Genomic DNA, 27,652 nt, shown 5'->3' with positions numbered 1-27,652 from the left:
ATCATGATTTTGGATTAACCTTTTTTGTAACAGTTTAGTAAGTTCGCCAGATTTTTTCAGTTACAGGAAAATAACATACCTCTCTGATTATTAAAAGTAAGCTATATGCTGTTTTATTATTTTTGAAAGTATTTAAAATGTTTTAGTATTTCTGATTTTAGTAAATGTAGTATGTAAACCTGTTTCACTAAAAATGATGTACAAAACCTGGTACTGGTCTAGAATCCTATTTTATGAGCCTGAGATCTTTCTGTGACTTTTCTCTTCTTTCAGGCTGGTTGAATACTTGCAGGCCATGAGGAATTTCTTCTTAATGGAAGGGGGAGATACCATGTATGACTTCTACACATCAATTTTTGATAAAATAAGGGAAAAGGAAACCTGGCAGAATGTGTCTTTTCTTAATGTGCAGCTCCAAGAAGCAGTAGGACAACGTTATCCTGAAGACAGTTCACGGTAAAATATGGGAGGCACCTTTTAAATGTTACAAAATAACCCATATGCCCCAGCTCTTCTGTGACTTCTTTATGCTATCTTATTTTATCCTCATACTGATCCCTATGAGTTTTATTAATGTTATTTTGCACATTAGAAAACCAAGGCAGCAGCCACTTGCCAGCTGAGTGAGAGGAGATGTGAGATGGGAGCGTGTGGCCTCTCAGGATCTGGTGGCCTTGCTCACGTGGCTGGGGTCCACGCTGGCCGCCTTCCTGCCCCATGGTTCTTCCTCTCCAGCCAGCTGTTCCAGCATTCATGGTGGTGTCACAGGGAGTTTTCTGAGAGAGTGAGAGCAGGGCCTTTGGCACTGCCAGGGCCTGAACTCCAGGCCTCACAGACCCTCACTTCCACCACAGACCAAGTCAGAGTCCAGCCCAGTTAGGAGAGGAAGAGAGATCTCACCACTCTTCGTGGGCAGGGCTGCCTGTTTTCAGAGTGTTGTCCTGGCTTTTCCTTAGTCGGGGAGCTCACCTTCCCTCCTCCTTGTCCCTCCTCCTTGTCCCTCCTCCTGCCTGCTAAGCACCTTGGCCAGGGTGGTGCCAGTAAATACTTAGATGGCAGAGGCTCATCTTCCATCCTATTTGGTAGTCCTTTTTCCCATTCTGTGTCCCTACTTGGCTGCGTTTCTTGGCACCCTCATTGGCCCTTGAAAAGTTATAATGATAATAATTAACATTTGTTTCATGCCACTTAGAACATTGTTTTCCCCACAGCCATGCCAGATTGTACTTCTTAGTAGTACATAAAATAATTCCTTTTATTTTTATGTGATGTATTACCTTTGATTTTTGCACAGAAGCAGAATTTTCATCAAAAACTTTGGTTAGTATAAGCAGGGTAACTGCTAGATTCTTTTCATAGTAAAAAATTAATGCCTAGTAGTCCCCAGAGGGGGCCAGGGAAAGTTAAGGTTATATTTTCCACTACAAATAGAAACTCGTGAATTTTGTTTTTTTTAGAATGCTTCAATCTATTACAGTTATTCCTTTTTCTTGCTTTGACTGTCCCATTTTCACTCAAAGGGAACTCCTTCACTTGACCTTAGTAATCTTGGAGAGCATCCTTGTTTTTAGGACTGGATATCTGGGCTTGTCCTGTGCACTTCCCGCCCAGGCAGTACACCTCCCCGAGGAGCACCAGTCCCATCTCTTCTGAGACTTTAAAGGCCCTTGCTCAGTGTCCCAGAGTGTTCATCTGTTCTGGATTATCAATATTCTGGACTTACTTAGTGGTTGGAGCTAGGAAATATGTAGAAAAAGGAAAATGAATCATATGCTCATATTGGTATTTCCTATATTTATTAAAGATTACAAGATTTCACCTCTTTGATTTTCTTTTGTATCTTTCCCCTTGAGTGATTACCAACACATAAATATAAATATTTACATGATTTATTCTATAATAAATCATAATAGTTCCAAAGTAACAGTAGCAGCAACAAACCCGCTGAGAAGTTAGAACATGCTTGTGACTTTATTCTCTTCTTTGTACTTTGAAGTCGTCAGAATCCTGTCTTTCAAGGTCACTTGGACTAATTCTCCATGTGATTATAGCACTGATAGAAGGTTGGGTTCATTTGTTCTATCTTTTACTTTTAGGAATTGCCTTGTTTTTGTTTTTCTTGATTTAATTGTATAAAACAGGTCTATTTTTTAAGTTAAGATCATTAATGCAGAGGCACTTCTAGTCTGGCTGCTAGTGGACTCAGTCTCAGCCACCGAACCACCAGGGAAGTCCCTAGAAAGGCTGTATTTTTTTCTGACTCCCACCAACATAGCTTTCGCCACAACCTCACTAACAGAATATGTTGTCAGACTTTTGGATTTTTGCTTGTCTGATGATAAAAAATGATGTCTCAATATAGTTTTAATTTACATTTTTCTTAGTCATCTTCTCATATGTTTATTTTTGCCTTTGTTTTAAAGTGAACTGTCCATATTTTTTGCCACTATTTCTGTCAGTATCAAGTTATTTATTGGTCTTTATCCTCTTTGTTTTTAGAAGCTCTCTCTTTCTTTTTGTTTGGCTATGCTGTCAGGCTTGTGGGATCTTAGTTCCCTGACCAGGGATTGAGCTCACGCCTCCTGCAATGGAACGCACAGAGTCCCAGCTTCTACGAGACCACCAGGGAGTTCCTTAGTAGCTCTTTCTATAGGTTGCCCAGCTTGACATTTGTCCTTTTGTTCTGCTTATGATATAACAGTTTCTTGTTTTGTCGTGCAGTCATTTTTCAGTGTTTGTATCACGTATCATAGTGTATTTACCATGTATCAGTCTTTTCTCTTACTACTTTTGGACTTTGAATCATAATTAAGAAAGTTTTACTCTTTCCTAGTTACAAAGAAATTCCACCCATGCTTTCTTTTAATGATTTAATGGATTTTTTTAACATTCAGATGTTGATCCATTTAGTGTTTACTCAGCTAAAAAACATGAGAAATAGATTCAGTTTTATGTTTTTCCAGATGGCTGACTGGTTGCCATTGCTTATTTCTTTTTTAAAAAACTTCTTTTCCCTGTGTATTTGATTACCCCTTTGTCATTAAATTTTCATATGCACTCATTATATGCATTGTGTCTCTAGATTTTTCGTCCTGTTTCACTGTTCTTTTATTCACATTGCTAGTAGCATTCTGTTTTAGCAATAAGGTTTTCTTGGCTATTCTTGCTTATTTATTTTTCCAAGTGTATTTTGTCATTTTGTCTAGTTCTACCCAGAAAAAATGAGAGCAAAACCCTTGGTGGTATTTTTATTGAGTTTCTCTTTCATAGATTTAACTCAAGACAGATGAGCCGTCACTTTGGGACCCTTCTCCTGTGGCTTCCGTGTGTTCTAGGTGCCTGTCTGTGCCCTCAAGCTTCCTGAGTCTGAACCCATGAGTTCCCTTGGTTCCAGGCTCCCCTGCCCTGCTCACAGCTCTCCCATGTCATTGGCGCTCCACCTACAACTTCCCTGCGGATCCTTTGGCCTCCACCCACCCTTGGTGTAGCTTTCTGCTCTCCTGCCTTGGGCATCTTCATTCCATGTTTATGGCTTCAGCAGCCCCTAATGACCTGCAAATCTGTATTTTTGGCCCAGGTGACTTCACTCGAATGTCGTGTTTGCATCATTGAGCTCATCGTTTTCTGAGCCCTTTGTTTCTCCTTGATGGACACTGCTGTTCATCCCAGTGCCCAGTGAAGCTCACCTTAGATTCCTTCCTCTCTGCCAGCCTTCACACACCCCTAGTTCCTCAGTTCTGCCTCCTGGATAATATTCCCCATCTCAGTGCTCACTCCAGTACTCCCTGCCACCTCCTAACCAGCTGTCTCAGAGTCTCTCCCTTCCATTTGGCCCTACAGGGCCACTCAGAACGTGAGTCACCCCACTACCACTCATGCTCAGGCTCCTTTGTGCCTCAGGGCAGATAGGCTGAGCTTTTCATGAGGGAGAAAACTTTTCACTGTTTGGCTCCCCACCTTGTTTCTTATACACACAAAGGTACAGACATATTGTGTACTTTCTCCACCATACTCTCCATTTCAGAGATTTGGAAATTCAGAGATTTCCATTTCAGGAATATTTCTGGTTTCCTTGAGAACTATACCCTCTCTCCCAGGAGCCTTCACGTTTTTCTGTACTCCCCAGTTACTTAAGTTACCTGCTTTCCCGTGGGCATGGCCAGCAGTGATCTGCCCATCTGGCTTGGTGCAGCACCCTGTGCCTGCTTGGTAACAAGAGGGTGACTGAGCTTTGCTCTGGGCTATGAACCTCTCGAAGAGGGGGAGGGATTGATTTCTTTATCACCTGCTTGTACAGCACTTGACCAATAAGGTATTCAGTAGGTGACTACTAAGTACTCAGTGGATGCACATGTGTACTAAAAAGTTCTAACTAGCTTGTGACATGGAATGAATTGGCTAAACTCATAAAGCACACACTGCCCTTTATATTTCTGGTTGTAAGGCCTTACAGTTAATCTTTTGTGGGCTGCATACAAGCATTGTCAGAGGTGCTTTGTAATCATGAGAGAGTCCTGTCATTGCTCAGTCCACTGACAGAACTGTTCTGAGGACAAGTGCCTGGCTCAGGGACGTTTCCATGCCCTACGGTAGCTGCATTTTATTGAGAGTTACACTCAGGCTTATTAGGAAAGTGGATAAAGCAGTCTGTGACACCTTTGCTTTAGAGGCAGCCTCCATGCTTGCTCACACATTGCCTGTGTGCTCTCCAGGGTAAGGAGAACAGTGCCCCCCCCAAGACACACACACACTCACACCACCCTCAGCAGAGGGTCTGTCTCCTGAGCCTATTGCTGAACTCTGCCATGTTTAAGCACATGGCAGGTTAACCTTCCCTGACTTCATCTTTTTTCCTAAGTAGGTTTACTCTATCTTGTTTTTTATAGTTAAACACATTATTTTAAAATTTTGCCCCCTTTCCCTAATTCTAAAACCTGATTTCTATTCGGCAACATATGCTTAGAAAATATACTTTTATTGGAATATTTGTGTTCCTTTTATGAAATATCTTTTTGTAATGTATAAATTAAATTAAAATGCTAAATAGCTAAAACTGATATCTCTTTATCTAGTCTGTCTATATCTTTTGAGAATGTTGACACAGCTAAGAAGAAACTCCCTGTTCATATCTTAGATGGTCTGACCCTGAGCTATAAGGTATGTGCTGATATTCTTTATAATAACATTTTCTGTTAAAATTAAGTCATACAAGTAACAAGTTACTTTCTGTTCGGAGTCTAAACGGTGAAAATTCTGTTTTTGCTTTCATAGGTCCCATGGCCTGTGGACATTGTTATAAGTTTGGAATGTCAAAAAATTTATAATCAGGTGTTCCTTCTCTTACTGCAAATAAAATGGGCAAAATATAGCCTGGATGTTTTATTATTTGGTGGTAAGATTTGTTTTCAACAGATAAATTATACTTTAATTTTAGCTCTCTTTCCAGAGAGGTTGGTGGTCTTAGGTCATTTTTTATGTATACACAGGTACCAGAATGACATAAATTTATGGCATTGCATAATAGTTTTACAGATAATCAGAATTAACTTCCTTGAATCAGTACAGTTAATCTGAAATACAATAACTAAATTAGGAATTTAACCAGAATTTAACCAGAAATAAAATTTTGGGGTCATATGAAAAAATTTTAATGACAAGTTAATGGGACTTTGTTTTTACATTTTTGATGACATTGATAATCAGAGTGATATGGCAGCTTTTATTGCTTCACCTTCCAGATGGGGAAGGTAGTGTCCCTGCTGTGCATCCAGACAAGTGCCCTTTAGAGGGCCAGTGATCACACCATCACAAGCCCTAGGGCAGTAGTGTAGGTGAGGTCTGAGCGGATGCTCTTCCCACCCCCTCTCCTCTTTGTTCCTTTACAGAACTAGCTAATCCTGCTGACAAATCACAACGTAAAGAAGGACTTTTAGGTAACCCAGGCACAGCTGCTCATTTTGGCCCACAGAAGGAGCCAGTAAGACTGCAGGTTCATCGTATGTTCCTCTTAAGAGTGAAGCTCATGCACTTTGTGAACAGCTTACACAACTACATCATGACCAGGGTTTGTGTCTGTCAGTCCATTCAGTTCTATCGCCGTATGTACATATGTTTATGGAGAATTGTAATATATTTATAAATACAAAGAAGCATGCAGAATACTTAGAGGCTGTAAATGTGAAGATATCAGATACTAAAACCTTGATCATAAAATAACATGGCAGCAGGTTAAGTGTTGGCTTTTCTTTCTTTTTTTTAAACATGCCAGAGCACGTGTATCCAGAGACTGCTCTTTCTCTTGTCTAGTGACCCCTTGGAATGACGCACCCAGAGCTCCTCTTTTGGAACTGCCATCAGAACTTGCCATGTATTCCTTTAAATTTCACCAGTGGTAACAGGGCTATCCCTGGAAAATGGCTTCAATTTTTAGTAATGGAAGCCTAAGAAAAGTTTGTCAGGCTAGTATGGAGTGTAAGAGGGAAAATGCAGCCAGATTATGTAATTTTTTCTTATATATAAGAAGTAACTCAGAGTAAATAAAATTGCTTTTCTCACACATATTAAAACCAGTTCTAGAGGAAGTTCTGAAGAGAAAAATCAGATGTTTGAACAGTGGCAGTGTTATTAGAGGACAATATTCACTTGGGGTTTAAAATGGTTGCTAAAAAAAATTTGTAGTCACTCTGGTAGATAGGTTCTAGGGCCCACTTGTATGTGGATGAAGTGCGCCTTTGAAGCCTTTGTTTTAGACATGGTCCACATGGCAATGGTGCCCTCTGTTTCCTGTACACTAGTGACCTTCAGAGGGCAACCTTAATCTCTTAATTGTTCAGTCTTTTTTCTCAATTTTTTTTTGAAGTTTAGATGATTCAAAGTGTTGTGCCAATCTCTGCTGTACCCCAAAGTGACTCAGTTCTACATATATATGCCGTCTTTTTTTAAGCCCTTAATTGTTGAGGGTAAATGGTAAGAGATTGTTTTTGTTTGTTTTGTTTTGTTTTGTTTTGTTTTCTACTTAAAGTACAGTTAAAGAAGGACCATTATGTAAGTAGTGTAATTTATTGAAACATATAAGTTCAGTTTACCTGATGACTTTTAAAAAATCAGTGCGTTTTCTATACAGTTTCCTATACTTGTCTCTCTGTGCAGGAGCAGTCAGTTAGTCCAGAGTGAGGCATTCCCTCCCTGTGCAAGTGAATGTAGAAGTTGGTAAAAAAGTTTTGTGTATTATATACAAATTCTCACAGAAAAGATATGCTGATTAAATTTATCATCTTTCTCTTTGAAGATTCTTCACAGTACAGGGCTGGAGTTTCAACATCAAGTCGAAGAAGCCAAGGATTTAGATCAGTTGATTAAAATTCACTATAGATACTTATCAACCATCCATGATCGATGTCTGCTGAGAGAAAAGGTACATGAACTTGGCCGTTGAGGCAGGAATGAAGCCAGCCAAGGGAAACTGTCTGTGTCCTTTGGAGTTTTATGCTTAGTAAGCTTCTGATATGCAGAATATTCTTTTAAGGAAGCACCAGATCCAGTGAGACTATAAATGTGTGCCATATTACCAGAAATTAGGTCTAAAAGAAACAGTTCACATTTTTATTGTGACAGTCTATACTCACTCAGCACTGTGTTTGAATTCAATTAGAAAATTTTATCTGCTGTTATGGAATAGTAGTACTTTGTTTAGAAGTGTATCCAGTTTGATGTGAATATATGGGATTAGGTCATCATACAGCCACTGGAATGACTTGCCCCATTCACTGGTGACTTTAAACTCCTGTCTCAGGAAATGGTAGCTTACTGGCTCTGCTGGTCAGATTGCACTGCTGATGCACCTTTACATGGGTGCAGTGGACATGGGCCCAGTTCCGCCTGTATTGTGTTCAGAGCCTAGCACCCTTCCTTATACTTTGTTGTTGTTGTTGTTCAGTCGTTAAGCTGTGTCTGACTCTTCGCAACCCCACAGACTGTAGCACGCCAGGCTCCTCTGTCCTCCAGTGCCTCCCAGAGTGTGCTCAAATTTGTGTCTGTTCAGTCAGTGATGCTATCTAACCATCTCGTCCTCTGCTATTCCCTTCTCCTTAGACCTGGAAGGCAGTTATTGCATTAATGAACTTTTTCTGTGACATTTAAATTAGGTAAAAGTGTTGGTGTCTGTGTTCAAACATGGTCACAAGGTTTGTGTTCTTCCATGGCTTTCTCTCCAGGTCAGCTTTGTGAAGGAAGCCATCATGAAGGTGTTGAACTTGGCTCTCATGTTTGCAGAGGGGTGGCAGGCTGGCCTGGGGGCATGGCAGTAAGTATGCAGCTTGTGGAGCTCTATGCTGTGACCATTTCAGTTTTGCTTTTAGCTGGCTTCATCTGGCAGTCTTGTTTTTTCATCATGACAACATATCACATATAATTATGGAAAGAATTAAAAATTGTCTAGTCTAAAGAATAGACAGCATCAAAAATCATGCAATTAATTTCTGGCTGGTGAAACAGTAAGAAAAATCTGAAGTCTTGATTAGCAGAAGCAAATATCTTTAAATTACATTCATGTTGTATAGCAGTGCTAGTTGCTCAGTTGTGTCTGACTCTTTGCGACCCCATGGGCTGGAGCCCGCCAGGCTCTTCTGTCCATGGGATTCTCCAGGCAAGAACAGTGGAGCAGGTTGTCATTTCCTTCTCCATCCTGTTGTATATGTTTGCTAAGTTTCTGTTACAGTTGCCTCCAGATATACTCAGAAGTGGGTGGGGGGGGTGGTGGAGGGGAAGCATAAGAGACCCTGGAGTCCATTACTCCACTTCAGCAGATGACAGTGACACCCAGTTTTGTTTTGTGTTCACTGCTCACTCCCACACACTCAGTTATTTTAAACCACATTTGGGACATTATGCTAGATTGTAGTCCAAAATCATATTTTAGAGAGCTCTAAAAGAATGATTGTATATTTTACTGTTAGGGTGTTTATTGTTAGAGAGCTCTAAAAGAATGATTGTATATTTTACTGTTAGGGTGTTTATTGTTCACACCTATCACATAGAAAGTCAGAGGACACTTGAAAACCAGGAGCTCTTTCTTCCTATCCAGAATACCATCTTCTACAGTTACCTTGAAAGTGTAGCTCAACAGCTTGTCCTTGTCTTGTTTATAAAATTAATGTTATGCTGCTGGTATTACTGGCCTGAAATAAAAGTGTTAAGTCTGGTTGACTAGACTGTTGAGATAAGAGTTAATAGTTTATAGGTAATTGGTATTAGTAAGGAACTGAAAGTTCATTATAGCACTAATCTAAAATTCTCTTTATGACCAACCTACACAGCATATTAAAAAGCAGAAACATTCCTTTGCCAACAAAAGTCCGTCTAGTCAAGGCTATGGTTTTCCGAGTAGTCATGTATGAATGTGAGAGTTGGACTATAAAGAAAGCTGGGCACCAAAGAATTGATGCTTTTGAACTGTGGTGTTGGAGAAGACTCTTGAGAGTCCCTTGGACTGCAAGGAGATCCAACCAGTCCAAGGGACTCTTAGTCCGATTCTAAAGGAAATCAGTCCTGAATATCCATTGGAAGGACTGATGTTGAAGCTGAAATTCCAATACTTTGGGCCACCTGATGCGAAGACTTGACTCATTTGAAAAGACCCTGATGCTGGGAAAGACTGAGGGCAGAAGGAGAAGGGGACAACAGAGGATGAGATGGTTGGATGGCATCACCTGCTCAGTGGACATAGGGTTGGGTGGACTCCAGGAGTTGGTGATGGACAGGGAGGCCTGGTGTGCTGCAGTTCGTGGGGTCACAAAGAGTCGGGCATGACTGAGTGACTGAACTGAACTGAGAATCCTAACCTATAGGGCTTTATCAAAGTGCTTTCAATGAAGAAACTCCAATGGTAGGTGAAATCCCTAATTGCAGGGGTGAAAATAGGAGTCTTACTTGCCTTATTGTTGCTGTTTCCAGTGTGTGAAGCAGGCTTCTCCCTCCATATCACTGTCAGATGGAGGAGAAGGTAATAATACTGCTGTGCACGCATGGCTAAAATAGAACTTCAACAAGTAAATTGTAAGAAAAAAACAGGATGTGAGGAGGACTTAAGCATATTAACTATCACAGTTTGTGGAAATTAATTGATCCTGAGTCAAATTTAGAGCAAAAAAGTGAAAAAAATTTAAAGATCGGTATGATTTGAACAGTATTATTTCATGATATTTTTTAAATCATTAAGAATTTTGAAACACGTGGTATTGTGGCTATGGATTTAAAGGAGTCTTTGTGTTTAGTGTGATACTGAAATATTTATGCCTGAAATGCTGTGATGTCAACTTTGCTTCTGAAGATGTGGGGCTGGGTGTATCAATACTGAGGGGTGACTGCTGAAGCTGGATGTGGATGTTTGCTATTGCCCATATTAACAAGTTTTTAGTAATTTTTAAACAAAATTTTTATATCTTTAATGTGCTATTTATTTCAAAAGAAGGTATGCTTTTGAAAAGTAAAAATATAGAATTGTGCAGTAGAAAAGGGAGGGACTTCCGTGGGAGTCCAGTAGTTAAAACTCCACTAACAGGGGGCCCAGGTTCAATCTTGTGTCAGGGAACTAAGATCTTCTAAGCCATGTGGCCAAAAAAAGGGGACTATCCCCAGTGACCCTCACTTTGGAACTCAGCAGCATGCTGAAGCAGCAGTTTTGTGTCCTAATGACACTGTCCTTCAGACTCTTTGAAAGTTTGGCAGATTTTATATTTTATTTTAGAATCTTTAGACTTAGGAATCTAAATAAATTAAGCTGAAGCACATTTGTAATTACTCCAAAGGTATTTTATAGCCTGCTTAATAACTCCTTGTACTCTTTACTTAAATTGAAATTTACTCTTTCCTAGGATGGAATCTATAGAGAAAATGGAGTCTGATTTTAAAAACTGCCATATGTTCCTTGTAACCATTTTAAACAAAGCTGTCTGTAGAGGATCCTTTCCCCATTGTGAGTATTACGTTAAAATATTCCTTTTATATTTTCCGGTAACTGAGTTTGTTACTGTTTGTTACTGATCTCATGAAGATTTAGAATTTTTCACTTCTTCAAACCTGGAAAGCCCTCAGCAGTTGATTCCCAAGTAAGTGGGGTGAGTGAATCAGATGTAAAATATTGAGACTGAAGATACTGCTTCCTAATATATCATGTGTAACACCAATAGATTTCTAAAACCATAAGTAAAGCAGATGGCAAAATAGGTTTCAGTCACATTTCACTATCATGCATAGCTTTTGTAACTATTCCTTTCAAAAAATAGGCTTGGAGGTCGGTTTGCTTTGTTTTTTTTGTTTGTTTGTTTTTTTAAGCAATTTTAAAACTCCCAAGGCTGCCTCTTACACAAAGAAATGCAAGCCTGACAGTTCAAAACAGCGTGAAGCAAACAGAGATCTGTGTGGCGAGTCACAGGGAGAAAAGAGCTGTGTGTTTATAGACACAAAGGACAAAGTAGTATTTCTTGCACAGCTTTTTTGGAAAAAGTATGCTGGGCTAATTTTTTCCTATTTCTGTATATTCAGATTGTGATATGCTCATTAAGAGTAGGTGAACATTTTTAAAAACACTATTAGAGTAACAAGACAGAACACTGGGAATAAACAAAAATATATCATCAAAAAGTTGTTAATGCAAGGACATCTAAGTAAATTAAGTTCTGGTGTGAGATGAGCCTTTCAGTGCTAACCTGCTATACCCACAGAGCAGGTAGGTGGGGCAGTGACTGACTAGAGGCACATAGACTTTGCCAGAAACCCATTGTTGGTGTAGCAGACTGGAATCCTAGATGCCCCCACAGAGGGCCAGTCTTCCCCACTCGAAGCTTACCCTATAAGTAGTGATGTGGAAGCTGAGGGCCCGCAGGGCTGGAAGACAATTCTAATCTCACAGATCCCTAATTTCCTGTGTTGAGTTGACTCTTCTACAATGAAGAGGCTTTCATCTGTTATGCAGGTATATAGAAACTAATGTTGTAAACCCCTACTGACACCTCTCAGCCTCCCCCATTTATACCCTTAACCCCAAAAAAGTACTGTGTTAAAAATGTGTTGAAACAGATTCCATTCATAGCTTAGAACATGGTGTTATGTTATGAAGTGAGTCCAGGTTTTATGATATTTCAAAAAATGTGATTTGTTTAGTGTAAAACCCAGAGTTTTTTTTGTTTGTTTTCAAAACTAAAATGTTATGAAATAGAAGTAAATCATAGTTTTTCAATTTGCATTTAATAAGTGAAGATTATTATCTTTAGTATATGTTAAAGATAATTAGTATTTTCATTAAAAATAGAAAATATCTAATACTTTTTGGGACATTGGTTAAAGCTTATTCAGCCATTGCCATTTAAATCTATCTTGTTAACCTATTTTTATTCTTCCTACAGTGGAATCTCTAGCACTATCACTCATGGCTGGCATGGAACAAAGTTAAATATCTTCAGTATAGTAAATACCTCAGATTTAATCTTTATACATATACATTTCCACCATATGGAGCTAAGAAATGGGACTCTTATTTTGGTTTATTTTTAAACTGTTGTCTACTGTCTAAACAAGTGGGTTTTATGTGTTTTCTCTTGGGATTATTGGTTGGTATATCGAGTTATGTGTATAAAACTTTATCAATGCAAAGTGAATACAGTCTGTTTACACTTATATTTCCTACTGTAAGCAATAGCTTTATGATATTGGTACCTTTAAATGTAAAATATATCATTTTTGAAAATGTAGTTAATATTAAAAATACAGCACTTTATTCCCCTTTTGCTTAGTCACAGAAGTTTTTTATAGTTTTACATACTATCTTCCCTAAAGGTTGTCTTAGATTTGGTGGTCTGAAAAATGTATTTTTATATGCTTGGAAAGTTCCAAGATAGAAAACAGCTTCAGCCAATGTCAATAAATGTAAAAGCCAGCTGTGGTACAAAATCCTATTATATGGCTTTCGTGAGCTAACCATAATTGATTAAAACTATATTTACTGTTCAGTGTTCCCACATTTTCTTTGCACAGTTGTATTTCTCTAGCAGTTATGACTCAGCACTATATTTACTACTTATTTTTTGAAAACAGCTATTTTTTGGGCTCCAAAATCACTGCAGATGGTGATTACAGCCATGAAATTAAAAGACGCTTACTCCTTGGAAGGAAAGTTATGACCAACCTAGATAGCATATTCAAAAGCAGAGACATTACTTTGCCAACAAAGGTCCATCTAGTCAAGGCTATGGTTTTTCCACCAGTCATGTATGGATGTGAGAGCTGGACTGTGAAGAAAGCTGAGCACCAAAGAATTGATGCCTTTCAACTGTGGTGTTGGAAAAGACTTTTGAGAGTCCCTTGGACTGCATGGACATCCAAACAGTCCATTTTAAAGGAGATCAGTCCTGGGTGTTCTTTCGAAGGACCGATGCTGAAGCTGAAACTCCAATACTTTGGCCACCTCATGTGAAGAGTTGACTCATTGGAAAAGACTCTGATGCTGGGGGGGTGGTGGTTGGGGGCAGGAGGAGAAGGGGACGACAGGATGAGATGGCTGGATGGCATCACTAACTCAATGGACATGCATTTGAGTAAACTCCAGGAGTTGGTGATGGACAGGGGGGCCTGGCGTGCTGCAGTTCATGGGGTCGCAAAGAGTCGGACACGACTGAGCGACTGAACTGAACTGAAGTCCAAATAGCCTCCGAGCTGAGCATCAGTGGCCCCTACCCTGTACACAGTTTCAGTCGTTTTACAGCATGCAGGTGGCAAAGTCAGCTAACCAGACCTCCTGGAAACCAGCCCAGGTCTCAGACTTTACTCTGAAGTCTTGGAAACAGTTTGCTGAGGAGGCCTTCAAATACCACCAATGAATAAGTTATTACTTTCAGGTCTCAAGAAAAGACTGCAGTATAGCCTAACAGTTGTAAAATGTGAGAAGTATTTCTTAATCTGATCCTACAAGTAAAAACTGTGGAAACTGATGGAACCACATGCCCATATAAAGCAGTTATGATGGAGTCAAGGTCCAAACAATGATGGCCTGGCTGTTTTGGTAAAGTTCTTCATGCATAGCAAAAATCATATCAGACATACCAAACCATAACTTCTTTCATAAACCGACTTACATTTATTGTCTGTGTCACTAAACCTGGAATAGAAGATACATTTATTTATAGGATACTTAGGAAATGTTTTCACTTTAAAAAATGAGTGTTTAGAATTTTTGTTGCCACAGACTGGTTTTATACTATATTTGTTCTTTTCTCAAGACTTTAGAGTTTCCAAGGAAAGATTAGCAAAGTTTAAATTGAGGGAAGGATAGACTTTACAAACTGTCACCAATTTCTTTGGGAAGTAGCCTCCAAAGTACAGAGTACCCAGTGAAAAGGGAAAGGGAGATGGACTGGCCAGAGAGAAAAGCTGTCCCAGGTGGTTGTCCCATGTTGGGCTGAGATAATTGGCTTCTGTTCCCCATCTCCATCAGTCATTTGTTGTGTGACCCTAGGGCAAGCATGATCTCTGTAGCTGAGGCTACCCAAGGAGCAACACCGAAGCTGTCTGCCGGAAGTGCATCAGTGCATCAGCTACACTCATCTGGTGATTCTTGAGTTGTGTGGGAAAGTTAATGCTTGATGTACATTAAACTACCTTCTCCTATATATGGAATTTGATGGGCTCTCTTTTAATTTTTCTGCTGGTTCTGTTTGGACCTTTGATCTTAAACAGTTTTCCAGTTGAGCATGTTAGGAGCTTGGAAGTCATTATTCATCTTCTGCAGGAACCAGAACCAGGCTGAGGGAGCTTAAATTATAATTGATAAATCACTAGAGACTCAATGTGGATGAAACTTAGTTAAAGACTCCAGGGGACCTAGATACAAGGGATGAGGCACACTTTTGTGAGTTTTAAGACCACTGCTAGTTTCTCACAGTGAAGATCAGAGAGAAGTCCCCTTGTGCTTCTGCCATGCGGAAGGGAACAGTTTCCATTTCATAATATGCCCAGAGAATTATAGTCAACTCCAGCCCCTTCTAGCCTTCATGTGTCACCTCTGTGTGTGTGTGTGTGTGTGTGTGTGTAGGAGCAGAGGGAGGAGATAACCAAGAAGTACTTGTAAAGGTCATAGCACAGGGGCACAGACTGACTGCAAGAATAACAGTCATACTACAAAATGCTTTTCTTCCCCTACACCCAGTACTTCATAGCACAGGGGCACAGACTCACTACAAGAATAAGAATCATACTACAAAATGCTTTCCCTCCCCTACACCCAATACTCTGCCACACCAGTAGGGCTCCTGTGTAACTGAGGAACACGATAAATTACAACTGTGTGCTAAAACCTTACTTAGCAATAAATCCAAGGAAACCTGACTACAACAGAACACAAAAATCAGAACACCAGAGGAAGTTTTAGCCTCTGACACCTACAGCTAGAGTAAACAGTAAAAGTGTAACCACCACCCAGGTAAACTTGAAATGTTACACCAAAGGCCTGTTTGACTCATTTCCTTTCACCCAACACATGTCTAGCTCCTATCAAAAAAATTTACACAGCATGCTGAAAAAAACAACAGTTTGAAGAGAGCAAGCAAGCATCTGAACTGGATTCAGAATTGGCAGAGTTTAACATACCAAGGCTTTCTTATCTCTTGCTATTCTTTGGAACTCTGCATTCAGATGCTTATATCTTTCCTTTTCTTCTTTGCTTTTCGCTTTTCTTTTCACAGCTATTTGTAAGGCCTCCCCAGACAGCCATTTTGTTTAGCCTTTGAGTGGATCACAATAAACTGGAAAATTCTGAAAGAGATGGGAATACCAGACCACCTGACCTGCCTCTTGAGAAACCTGTATGTAGGTCAGGAAGCAACAGTTAGAACTGGACATGGAACAACAGACTGATTCCAAATAGGAAAAGGTACATCAAGGCTGTATATTGTCACCCTGCTTATTTAACTTCTGTGCAGAGTACATCATGAGAAACGCTGGGCTGGAAGAAGCACAAGCTGGAATCAAGATTGCTGGGAGAAATATCAATCACCTCAGATATCCAGATGACACACCCTTATGGCAGAAAGTGCAAAGGAACTAAAAAGCCTCTTGATGAAAGTGAAAGTGGAGAGTGAAAAAGTTGGCTTAAAGCTCAACACAGAAAACAAAGATCATGGCATCCAGTCCCATCACTTCATGGGAAATAGATGGGGAAACAGTGGAGACAGTGTCAGATTCTGTTTTTGGGCTCCAAAATCACTGCAGATGGTGACTGCAACCATGAAATTAAAAGACACTTACTCCTTGGAAGAAAAGTTATGACCAACCTAGATAGCATGTTGAAAAGCAGAGACATTACTTTACCTACAGAGGTCTGTCAAGGCTATGGTTTGTCCAGTGGTCATGTTATGGATGTGAGAATTGGACTGTGAAGAAAACTGAGCACTGAAGAATTGATGCTTTTGGACTGTGGTGTTGGAGAAGACTCTTGAGAGTCCCTTGGACTGCAAGGAGATCCAACCAGTCCATTCTGAAGGAGATCAGCCCTGGGATTTCTTTGGAGGGAATGATGCTAAAGCTGAAACTCCAGGACTTTGGCCATCTCATGTGAAGAGCTGACTCATTGGAAAAGACTCTGATGCTGGGAGGGATTGGGGGCAGGAGGAGAAGGGGCTGACAGAGGATGAGATGGCTGGATGGCATCACGGACTCGATGGACGTGAGTCTGAGTGAACTCCTGGAATTGGTGATGGACAGGGAGGCCTGGCATGCTGCGATTCATGGAGTCACAAAGAGTCAGACACAACTGAGTGACTGAACTGAACTGAATATGCTAAGGGCTATTAATCAACTATGATTAATAAGCTAAGGGCTCAGACTTACCTGGTGGTTCACTAGTTAAGAATCCACCTGCCAATGCAGGGAACACATGTTTCATCCATGGTGTAGGAAGATCCTACATGCCGCAGGGCAACAAAGTCTGTGTGCCACAACCCCTGACGCCTGAGCACTGCAACTAGAGAGTAGATCCAGCTTGCCACAACTAGAGAAAGCCTGTCTACAGCAACAAAGACCCAAGGCAACCAAAACAATTTTCAAAATATGCTAAGGGCTGTAATGGAAAAGGTGGATACCACAGATAGGCAGTTTATTAATAGACTCCTTCAAAGATCAGAGCCTTGTCTTGCTGAAGGAACTTGCAAAACTCACTGAGGCCATGCCATGCAGGGCCACCCATCATGGACTGGACATAGTGGAGAGTTCTGACAAAATGTGGTTCCCCTGGAGAGGGAATGGTAAACTGCTCCAGTATTCTTGCCTCAAGAACCCGATGAACACTATGAAAAGGCAGAAAGTTATGACGCCAGAAGATGAACTTCCCCAGGTCAGAAGGTGTCAGATATGCTACTAGGAAAGAGTGGAGGGCAATTACTAATAGCTACAGAAAGAATGAAGAGGCTAGGCCAAAGTAGAAACAATGCTCAGTTGTCAATGTGTCTGCCAGTAAAAGAAAAGTCCAATGCTGTAAAGAACAGTATTACATAGGAACCTGGAACGTTAGGTCCACGAATGAAGGTAAGTTAGATGTGGTGAAACAGGAGATGGCAAGAGTGAAATCCACATCTTAGGAATTAGTGAACTAAAATGGGCAGGAATGGGCAAACAATTCAGATGGCTATTACATCTACTACTGTGGGCAAGAATCTTAGAAATGGAGTAGCCCTCATAGTCAATAAAAGAGTTCAAAATGCAGTGCTTGAATGCAAGCACTTCTCATAAAAGATTGTTCTCAGTTCATTTCCAAGGCAAACCTATTCACAGTAATCCAAGACTATGCCCCAACCACTAATGCTGAAGAAGCTGAAATTGACCAGTTCTATGAAGATCTACAAGACCTAGAACTAACACCCCAAAAAGGATGTCCTTTCTTGGTGATTGGAATGCAAAAGTAGGAACTCAAGACATACCTGCAGTAACAGGCAAGTTTGGCCTTGGAGTACAAAGTGAAGCAAGGCAAAGGTTAACAAATTGCCAAGAAGACACACTGGTCATAGCAAACACCCTCTTCCAACAACACAAGAGACGACTGTACACACGGACATCACCAGATGGTCAATACCAAATCAGATTGATTATATTCTTTGTAGCTGAAGGTAGAGAAGCTCTATACAGTCAGCAAAAACAAGACCTGGAGCTGACTGTGACTCAAACCATCAGCTCCTTATTGAAAAAATCAGGTTTAGATTGAAGAAAGTAGGAAAAAGCACTAGCCCGTTCATGTATGACCTAAATAAAACCCTTTAGGTTTATACAGTGGAGTTGATGAATAGATTGAAGGAATGAGATCTGGTGTACAGAGTGCCTGAAGTACTATAGGCGGAGGTTCGTAACGTTGTATAGGAGGCAGTGACCAAAACCATTCCAAAGAAGAACAAATGCAAAAAGTTAAAGTGGCTGACTGAGGAGGCTTTACAAATAGCTGAGAAAAGAAGTAAAAATCAAGAGAGAAACGGAAAGATATATCCAACTGAATACAGTTTCAGAGAATAGCAAGGAGAGATAAGGAGGCCATTTTAAATGAAAAATGCAAAGAAATAGAGGAAAACAATAGAATGGGAAAGACTAGAGATCACTTCAAGAAAATTGGAGATATCAAGGGAACATGTCATGCAAGGATGGGCATGGTAAAGGCAGAGATGGTAAGGAGCTGACAGAAGCAGAAGAGATTAAGAAGAGGTGACAAGAATACACAGCAGAACTATTCAAAAGGTCTTAATGACCTAGATAACCATGGTGGTGTGGTCACTCACCTAGAGCCAGATATTCTGGAGTATGAAGTCAAGTGGGCCTTAGGAAGCATCACTACAAACAAAGCTAGTTTCCAATCCCAAAGAATGGCAATGCCAAAAAATGTTCAAACTACTGTACAGTTGTGCTCATTTAACATGCTAGCAGCGTTATGCTCAAAATTCTTCAAGCTAGACCAGCAGCACTTCAGTCAAGAACGTCCAGATGTACCAGCTGCATTTAGAAAAGGCAGAGATCCAATTTCCAACATTTGCTGTATCATGAAAAAAGCAAGGTGATTCCAGGAAAATACTGACTTCTGCTTCACTGACTATGCTAAAGCCTTCGTGTGGATCACAACAAACTAAATTCTTAAAGAGATGGGAATACCAGACCACTTTGCATTCATGTGTATCACAACAAACTGAAAAATTCTTAAAAGATGGGAATAGCAGACCACCTCACTGGCTTCCTGAGAAACCTGTATGTAGATCAGGTCAGTTCAGTTCAGTCACTCAATTGTGTCCGACTCTTAGCAACCCCATGGACTGCAGCATGCCAGGACTCCCTGTCCATCACCAACTCCTGGAGTTTAGTCAAACTCATGTCCATTGAATTGGTGATGCCGTCCAACCATCTCATCCTCTGTCATCCCCTTCTCCTCCCACCTTCAATCTTTCGCAGCATCAGGGTCATTTCAAATGAGTCAGCTCTTTGCATCAGGTGGCCAAAGTATTGGAGTTTCAGCTTCAGCATCAGTCCTTCCAGTGAATATTCAGGTCTGATTTCCTTTAGGATGGACTGGTTGGATCTCCTTGCTGCCCAAGGAACGCTCAAGAGTGTTCTCCAATAAAAGCATCAATTCTTCAGCGCTCAGCTTTCTTTATAGTCCAGCTTTCACATCTATACATGAGTACTGGGAAAACCATAGCCTTGACTGGATGCACCTTGCTGGCAAAGTAATGTCTCTGGTTTTTAATAAGCTGTCTAGGTTGGTCATATCTTTTCTTCCAAGGAGCAAGCATCTTTTAATTTCATGGCTGCAGTCACCATCTGCAGTGATTTTGGAGCCCCCCACAATAAAGTCTGCCACTGTTTGCACTGTTTCCCCATCCATTTGCCATGAAGTGATGGGACCGGATACCATGATCTTCATTTTAAGGCAACTTTTTCATTCTCCACTTTCACTTTCATCAAGAGGCTCTTTAGTTCTTCACTTTCTGCCATAAGGGTGGTGTCATCTGCATATCTGAGGTTACTGATATTTCTCCTCGCAATCTTGATTCCAGCTTGTGCTTCATCCAGTCCAGCATTTCTCATAATCTACTCTGCTTATAAGTTAAATAAGCAAGGTGACAATATACAGCCTTGACATATTCCTTTCCTGATTTGGAACCAGTCTATTGTTCCATGTCCAGTTCTAACTGTTGCTTCTTGACCTGCATACAGATTTCTCAGGAGGCAGGTCAGGTGGTCTGATATTCCCATCTCTTGAAGAATGTTCCACAGTTTGTTGTGAGCCACACTGTCAAAGGCTTTGGCATAGTCAATAAAGCAGAAGTAGATGTTTTTCTGGAACTCTCTTGCTTTTTTGATGATCCAGTGGATGTTGGCAATTTGATCTCTGGTTCCTCTGCCTTTTCTAAGTCCAGCTTGAATATCTGGAAGTTCTAGTTCACATACTGTTGAAGCCTCACTTGGAGAATTTTGAGCATTACTTTGCTAGCGTGTGAGATGACTAAACTTGTACAGTAGTTTACATTCTTTGGCACTGCCCTTTGGGATTGGAATGAAATCTGACCTTTTCCAGTCCTGTGGCCACTGCTGAGTTTTCCAAATTTGCTGGCATATTGACTGCAGCACTTTAACAACATTATATTTTTTAATATTTGCAGTAGTTCAGCTGGAATTCCATCACCTCCACTAGTTTTGTTCATAGTGATGCTTCCTAAGGCCCACTTGACTTCTATTCCAAGATATCTGGCTCTAGGTGAGTGATCACACCATCATGATTATCTGGGTCATTAAGTCTTTTTTGGATAGTTCTTCTGTGTATTCTTGCCACCTTTTCTTAACATCATCTGCTTCTGTTAGGTTCATACCATTTCTGTCCTTTATTGTGCCCATCTTTGCATGAAATGTTCCTTTGATATCTCTAATTTTCTTGAAGAGATCTCTAGTCTTTCCCATTCTATTGTTTTCCTCTTTTTCTTTACGTTGATCACTGAAGAAGGCTTTCTTATCTCTTCTTGCTATTCTTTGGAACTCTGCATTCAAATGGGTATTTCTTTCCTTTTTGCCTTTGCCATCTACTTCTCTTTCCATAGCTATTTTTAAGGCCTCCTGGTGGGCTGCCTTCTATGGGGTCACACACAGTTGGACACAACTGAAGTGACTTAGCAGCAGCACCAGCAGACAACCATTAGCCTTTTTACATTTCTTTTTCTTGGGGATGGTCTTGATCGCTGTCTCCTGTACAATGTCACGAACCTCCGTCCATAGTTCCTCAGGCAATCTATTTATCAGGTCTAAGCCCTTGCATCTAGTTGTCACTTCCACTGTATAGTCGAAAGGGATTTGATTTAGGTCATACCTGAATGGTCTAGTGGTTTTCCCTACTTCAATTTGAGGCTGAATTTGTCAATGAGGAGTTCATGATCTGAGCCACAGTCTGCTCCCAATCTTTTTTTTTTTTTTTTTTTGCTGACTGTATAGAGCTTCTCCATCTTTGGCAAAGAATATAATCAGTCTGATTTTGGTGTTGACCATCTGGTGATGTTCATGTGTAGAGTCTTCTCTTGTGTTGTTGGAAGAGGGTCAAGAAGCAACAATTAGAACCAGACATGGAACTACGGACTGGTTCAAAAATGGGAAATTAGTATGACAAGGCTCTATATTGTCACCCTGCTTATTTAACTTATATGCAGAGTACATCATGCAAAATGCCAAGTTGAATGAATCACAAGCTGGAATCAAGATTGCCAGGAGAAATAATTTCAGCTATGCATATAATATCACTCTAATGGCAGAAAGCAAAGAGAAACTAGAATTTCTTGATGAGAGTGAATGAAGGAAATACAGCTTGAAACTTAACATTCAGAAAACTAAGATCATGGCATCTGGTTCCATCACTTCATGGCAAATAGAAAGGGAAAAAGTGGAAGCAGTGACAGATTTTCTTTTCTTGGGCTCCAAAATGACTGCTGAAAGTAACTGTAGGCATGAAATTTAAAGGCAGTTGTTCAAATTAAAAGACACTTGCTCCTTAGAAGAAAAGCTATAACAACCTCAACAGCGTATTAAAAAGCAGAGACATCACTGCCAACAAAGGTCTGTATAATCAAATCTCTGGTTTTTCCCGTAGTCATGTATGTATGTGAGAGTTGGACCATAAAGAAGGCCGAGTGCCAAGGAATTGATGCTTTGAATGGTCATGCTGGAGAAGACTCTTGAGAGTCCCTTGGACAGCAAGGAGATCAAACCAGTCTATCCTAAAGGAAATCAACCTTGAATACTCATTGGAAGGACTGATGCTAAAGCTAAAGCTCCAATACTTTGGCCACCTCATGCAAAGAGCCGACTCATTGGCAAAGATGCTGATGCTGGGAAAGATTGAGGTTAGAGGAGAAGGGAATGACAGAGGATGAGGTGGTTAATACAGTATCACTGACTTAATGGACATGAGTTTTGCAAATGTCAGGAGATAGTGAAGGACAGGGAAGCCTAGCTTGCTGCAATCCATGGGGTTGCAGAGTCAGACACAACTTAGGAACTGAACAACAAAAACAAGTAGAGAGATGGAAACTCAGTAAAGACATGGTTGTACTGAACATCAGCTGGATGAAATGGTCACTTTTAAATTACTTCAGCAGAATACAACTCAAATGTATAGAACATTCACCATTATAGGTCACATTTTGGCCATAAACTATATTTTAACAACTTTTTAAAAATAGAAATCATTTAAAATATGCTCTCAGACCACAATGTACATAGGCTGAACAAGCAGGGGTGACAAGAGGCAGACTTTGTAGTAACTGGACGTGGAGGAGACAGATGTGATTGGTTTGGATAATTCTGTGGACTGGCAGGGAAATGAAACCAGTTAGTTTGAGGACAGGTAGGGTGCTGTGATGGAGAAGGCAATGGCACCCCACTCCAGTACTCTTGCCTGGGAGATCCATGGATGGAGGAGCCTGGTAGGCTGCAGTCCATGGAGTCACTAAGAGTCAGACACAACTGAGTGACTTCACTTTCACTTTTCACTTTCATGCATTGGAGAAGGAAATGGCAACCCACTCCAGTGTTCTTGCCTGGAGAATCCCAGGGATGGGAGAGCCTGGTGGGCTGCCGTCTGTGGGGTCGCACAGAGTCAGACACAACTGAAGCGACGCAGCAGCAGCAGCAGCAGCAGCAGGGTACTGTGAGTTCAGTGGACAGGGGAACAAGCTTGGTGGGGGTTTATCTAAGGAGCAAGGGAATTCACAGTTAGGCTTTTCTAAGGCCCATCCTGGAGTGTGAAGTCAAGTGGGCCTTAGGAAGAATTATCAGCAGTATAAAAGATGATGGTGTTAATGTGCTGTACTCAATATGTCAGCAAATTTGGAAAACCCAGCAATGGCTACAGGACTACACTATCCATTTACAATAAAAACTCTCATCAAAGAAGTTAGAGAGGGAATATATCTCAACATAATAAAGACTATAAAGACAAAAATCACAGCCAACATCATACTCAGTGGTGAAAAGTCCAAAGCCTTCAAGGATGTTAATTCTGTGGCTTCTATTTAACATAATATTGGAAGTCCTGGCCATAGCAATCAGACAGGAAAAAGAAACAGAAGATATCCAAATTGGAAGGGAGGAAGTAAAATTGTCTCTATTTGTAAATGTTATGATACTCTATATATAGAGAACCCTAAAGTCTCCACCCCAAACTACTGGAATTAATAAATGAATTCAACAAGTTTGCAAGATACAAGATTAATACATAGAAATCTTATATTTCTATACATTAATAATAAATATCAGAGTAAGTTTCTTAAATCCCCATTTAAAATTGCAAGAACAACAACAATAAAAACCCACCAAGGAATAAACTTAAACAAAGAGCAAAAGACCTATATATTGAAAAGTATAAAAGTGGATGAAGGAAACCAAATATGATTCTAAGAAATGGAAAGAAATCCCATGCTCTTGGATGGAAGAATTAATGTTGCCAAAATTTCCATACTACCCAAAGCAATCTAAAGATCTAATGCAACCCTTATCAAAATACCCATGTGTTTTCACAGAAGTAGAATAATCCTGAAACTTATACAGAATCACACAAAGATCCCAAATTGGCAAAGCAATCCTAAAAAAAAAAGAAAACCTGGAGGTATAACCTTCCCAGACTTCAGGATGTACTACAAAGGGCTACAGTAATCAAAACAGCATGGTAGGTAGTGGCACAAAAACAGATCAACAAAACAGAATAGTGAGTCCAGAAATAAACCCATGCACCTATGGCCAGTTAATCTATGACAAAGGAGGCAAGAATACACCATGGAGAAAAGACAGTCTTCAGCAAATGGTGCTAGAAAAACTAGACAACCACATGTTAAAAATCAGAGTAGAACACTCCTTAATACCATACGCAAAAATAAAATGGTTTAAAGACCTAAATTAAGACCTGAAACCATGAAACTCCTAGAGGAGAACATAGGCAAAATTCTTTGACATTCATAGCAATATTTTCCTGATCAGTCTCCTAAGACAAATAAAAGGAAAAAATAAACAAATGGCACCTAATTAAACTTTAAAATTTTTGCACAGCAAAAGAATCCATTGATAAAGTGAAAAGGCAACTACTGGGTGGGAGAAAATATTTACAAATGATGTGACTCACAAAGGCTTAATATCCACAGTTCATACAACTCGATGTCCAAAAACTAAAAAACAATTTAAAAATGGACAGAAGACCTGAATAATCATTTCTCCAAAGATGTACAAATGGTTAACAGGCACATGAAAAGATGCTCAATATCATGAATCATTAGAGAAATGCATGTCAAAACCAAAAGATATCACATCACACCTATCAGAATGGCTGTCACCAAGAAGTTTAAGTAACAAATGTTGGAGAGGATGTAGAGTAAAGGGAACACTAGTACATTTCCACTACTGGTGAGAATTTTTAATTGGTGCAGTCACTATAGAAAACAGTATCAAAGTTATTCAAAAAATTAAAAGTAGGGGATTCCTTGGTGATCTGCCCTGGTGGCTCAGAAGTTAAAGCATCTGCCCGCAATGGGGGAGACCTGGATTCGAACCCTGGGTCTGGAAGATCCCCTAGAGAAGGAAATGGCAACCCACTCCAGTATTCTTGCCTGGAGAATCCCACGGACAGAGGAGCCTGATGGGCTACAGTCCACAGGGTCACAAAAAGTCGGACACGACTGAGTGGCTTCACTTTCTTTCTTGGTGGTCTAGTAATTAGGACTCCATGCTTTCACTGCCAAGGAAATCCTTGGTAAGTGAACAAAGATCCTGCAAGTCATGCAGCATGGCCAAAACAAGCAAACAAAAAACCCAGCAATCTAAAAATACAACCACCATATGATCCAGCAATTCAACTCCTGGGCATATACTTGAAAGAAAAAAAATGTTAGTACATTCACCCCAATGTTTGTAGCAGCACTGTATACAATAGCCAAAACATGGAAGAAACCCAAGCGTCCATCCACAGATGAATAGATACACACCACACACACACACACACAACACACACAACCCATGAAATATTACTCAGCCATAAAAACGCCATTTGCAGCAATGGAGATGGACTTAGAGAAGACTGTGCTTAGTGAAATAAGTCAGACAGAGAAAGACAAATACTGTAAAATATCAGTTACATGCAGAAACTAAAAATTAATACAAACGAATGCATATTTAAAGCTGAAACAGACTCATAGCTGTAGAGAACAAATTTGTATTTACCAAAGGGGATAAAGAAGAGTAGAGGAACAAGTTAGGGAGGGATATGGGATTAACAGATATAAATACTATATATAAAATCAGAAACAAACATATTAGGTAGGAAATTATACCCATTATTTTGTCATAGCCTGTTGTTCAGCCACTCAGTTTGTGTCCCCACAAACTCTGACTCTTTGTGACCCCATTACTGCATCAGGCCAGGCTTCCTTCTTCATGAACTCCTGAAGGTTGCTCAAACTCATGTGCATTGAGTCGGTCGTGCCATCTAACCAAGTCATCCTCTCTAGTCCCGTTCTCCTACCTTCACTCTTTCCCAGCATTAGGATCTTCTCTAATGAGTCAGCTCTTCATATCAGGTGACCAAATTAATGGAGCTTCAGCTTCAGTATCAGTCCTTCCAACAAATATTCAGGATTGATTTCCTTTAGGATTGACTGCTTTGATCTCCATGCTGATCAAGGGACTCTCAAGAGTCTTCTCCAACACCACAGTTCAAAAGCATCAATTCTCCAGTGCTCAGCTTTCTTTATGGTCCAACTCTCAGGTTCATACATAACTGCTGGAAAAACCATAGCTTTGACTAGACAGATTTTTGTCAGCAAAGTAATGTCTCTGCTCTTTAATAAGCTGTGTAGGTTGGTCATAGCTTTTCTTCCAAAGAGCAAGCGTCTTTTAATTTCAAGGCTGCAGTCACCATCTGCAGTGATTTTGGAGCTCCCCAAAATAAAGTATCTCACTGTTTCCATTGTTTCCCCATCTATTTGCCATGGAGTGATCGAACTGGATGCCATGATCTTCATTTTATGAATGTTGAGTTTAAAGCCAAGGTTTTCACTCTCCTCTTTCACTTTCAACAAGAGGCTCTTTAGTTCTTCACTTTCTGCCATAAGGGTGGTGTCATCTGCATATCTGAAGTTATTGAGAGTACATTATTATATGCAGAGTACATCATGTGAAATACTGGATTGGATGAAGCACAAACTGGAATCAAGATTGTCAGGAGAAATATCAATAACCTCTGATATGAAGATGACACCACCCTTATGGCAGAAAGCAAAGAGGAACTAAAGAGCCTCTTGATGAAAGTGAAAGAGGAGAGTGGAAAAAAAAAAAAAAACGTTTAAAACTCAACATTTAAAAAACTAAGGTCATGGCATCCTGTCCCATCACTTCACGGCAAATGGATGCGGAAACAGTGGAAACAGTGACAAACCTTATTTTCTTGGACTCCAAAATCACTGCAGCCATGAAATTAAAAGATGCTTGCTCCTTGGAAGAAAAGCTATGACCAACCTAGACAGCTTATTAAAAAGCAGAGACATTACTTTGCTGACAAAAGTCCATCTAGTCAAAGCTATGGTTTTTCCAGTAGCCGTGTATGGATGTGAGAGTTAGACTATAAAGAAACCTGAGCACTGAAGAACTGATGCTTTTGAACTGTGGTGTTGGAGAAGACTCTTGAGAGTCCCTTGGACTGCATGGAGATCCAACTAGTCAATCCTAAAGGAAATCAGTCCTGAATACTCATTGGAAGGGATAGCTGACTCATTTGAAAAGACCCTGTTTATGGGAAAGATTAAAGGTGGAAGGAGAAGGGGATGACAAAGGATGAGATGGTTGGATGGCATCACTGACTCAATGGACATGAGTTTGAGTAAGCTCTGGAAGTTGGTAATGGACAAGGAAGCCTGGCATGCTGCAGTCCATGGGGTCAGAGAGTCGGACACAACTCAGCAACTGAACTGAACTGAACTGAACTCTGCATATAAGTTAAATAATCAGGGTGACAATATACAGCCTTGACATACTCCTTTCCTGATTTGGAACTAGTCTTTTGTTCCATGTCCAGTTCTAACTGTTGCTTTTGACCTGTATACAGATTTTGCAGGAG

At 40.2% G+C, this 27,652-nt stretch overlaps 1 protein-coding gene across 4 annotated transcripts in view; it reads left to right on the top strand.

Moving 5' to 3' along the window:
* Window positions 1-14,660, top strand: part of TUBGCP5 (tubulin gamma complex component 5) — a 58,875-nt gene extending 44,215 nt beyond the window's left edge. For all 4 annotated transcript variants that reach the window (XM_069576839.1, XM_069576843.1, XM_069576841.1 and 1 more), the window contains 8 exons: window positions 274-456; window positions 5,073-5,157; window positions 5,272-5,392; window positions 5,886-6,064; window positions 7,289-7,414; window positions 8,214-8,302; window positions 10,872-10,972; window positions 12,402-14,660. In XM_069576839.1, the coding sequence (XP_069432940.1) occupies window positions 274-456; window positions 5,073-5,157; window positions 5,272-5,392; window positions 5,886-6,064; window positions 7,289-7,414; window positions 8,214-8,302; window positions 10,872-10,972; window positions 12,402-12,448 (931 nt within the window). In that variant the 3' untranslated portion in view covers window positions 12,449-14,660. The remainder of the gene's footprint in view (window positions 1-273; window positions 457-5,072; window positions 5,158-5,271; window positions 5,393-5,885; window positions 6,065-7,288; window positions 7,415-8,213; window positions 8,303-10,871; window positions 10,973-12,401) is intronic.
* Window positions 14,661-27,652: the final 12,992 nt, after the last annotated feature.

This window comes from Ovis canadensis, chromosome 2, assembly GCF_042477335.2.
Source record: "Ovis canadensis isolate MfBH-ARS-UI-01 breed Bighorn chromosome 2, ARS-UI_OviCan_v2, whole genome shotgun sequence".
NCBI lineage: Eukaryota > Metazoa > Chordata > Mammalia > Artiodactyla > Bovidae > Ovis > Ovis canadensis.
Note: the sequence above shows the minus strand (reverse complement) of the source record. Positions and strands in the feature narration are given on the sequence as shown.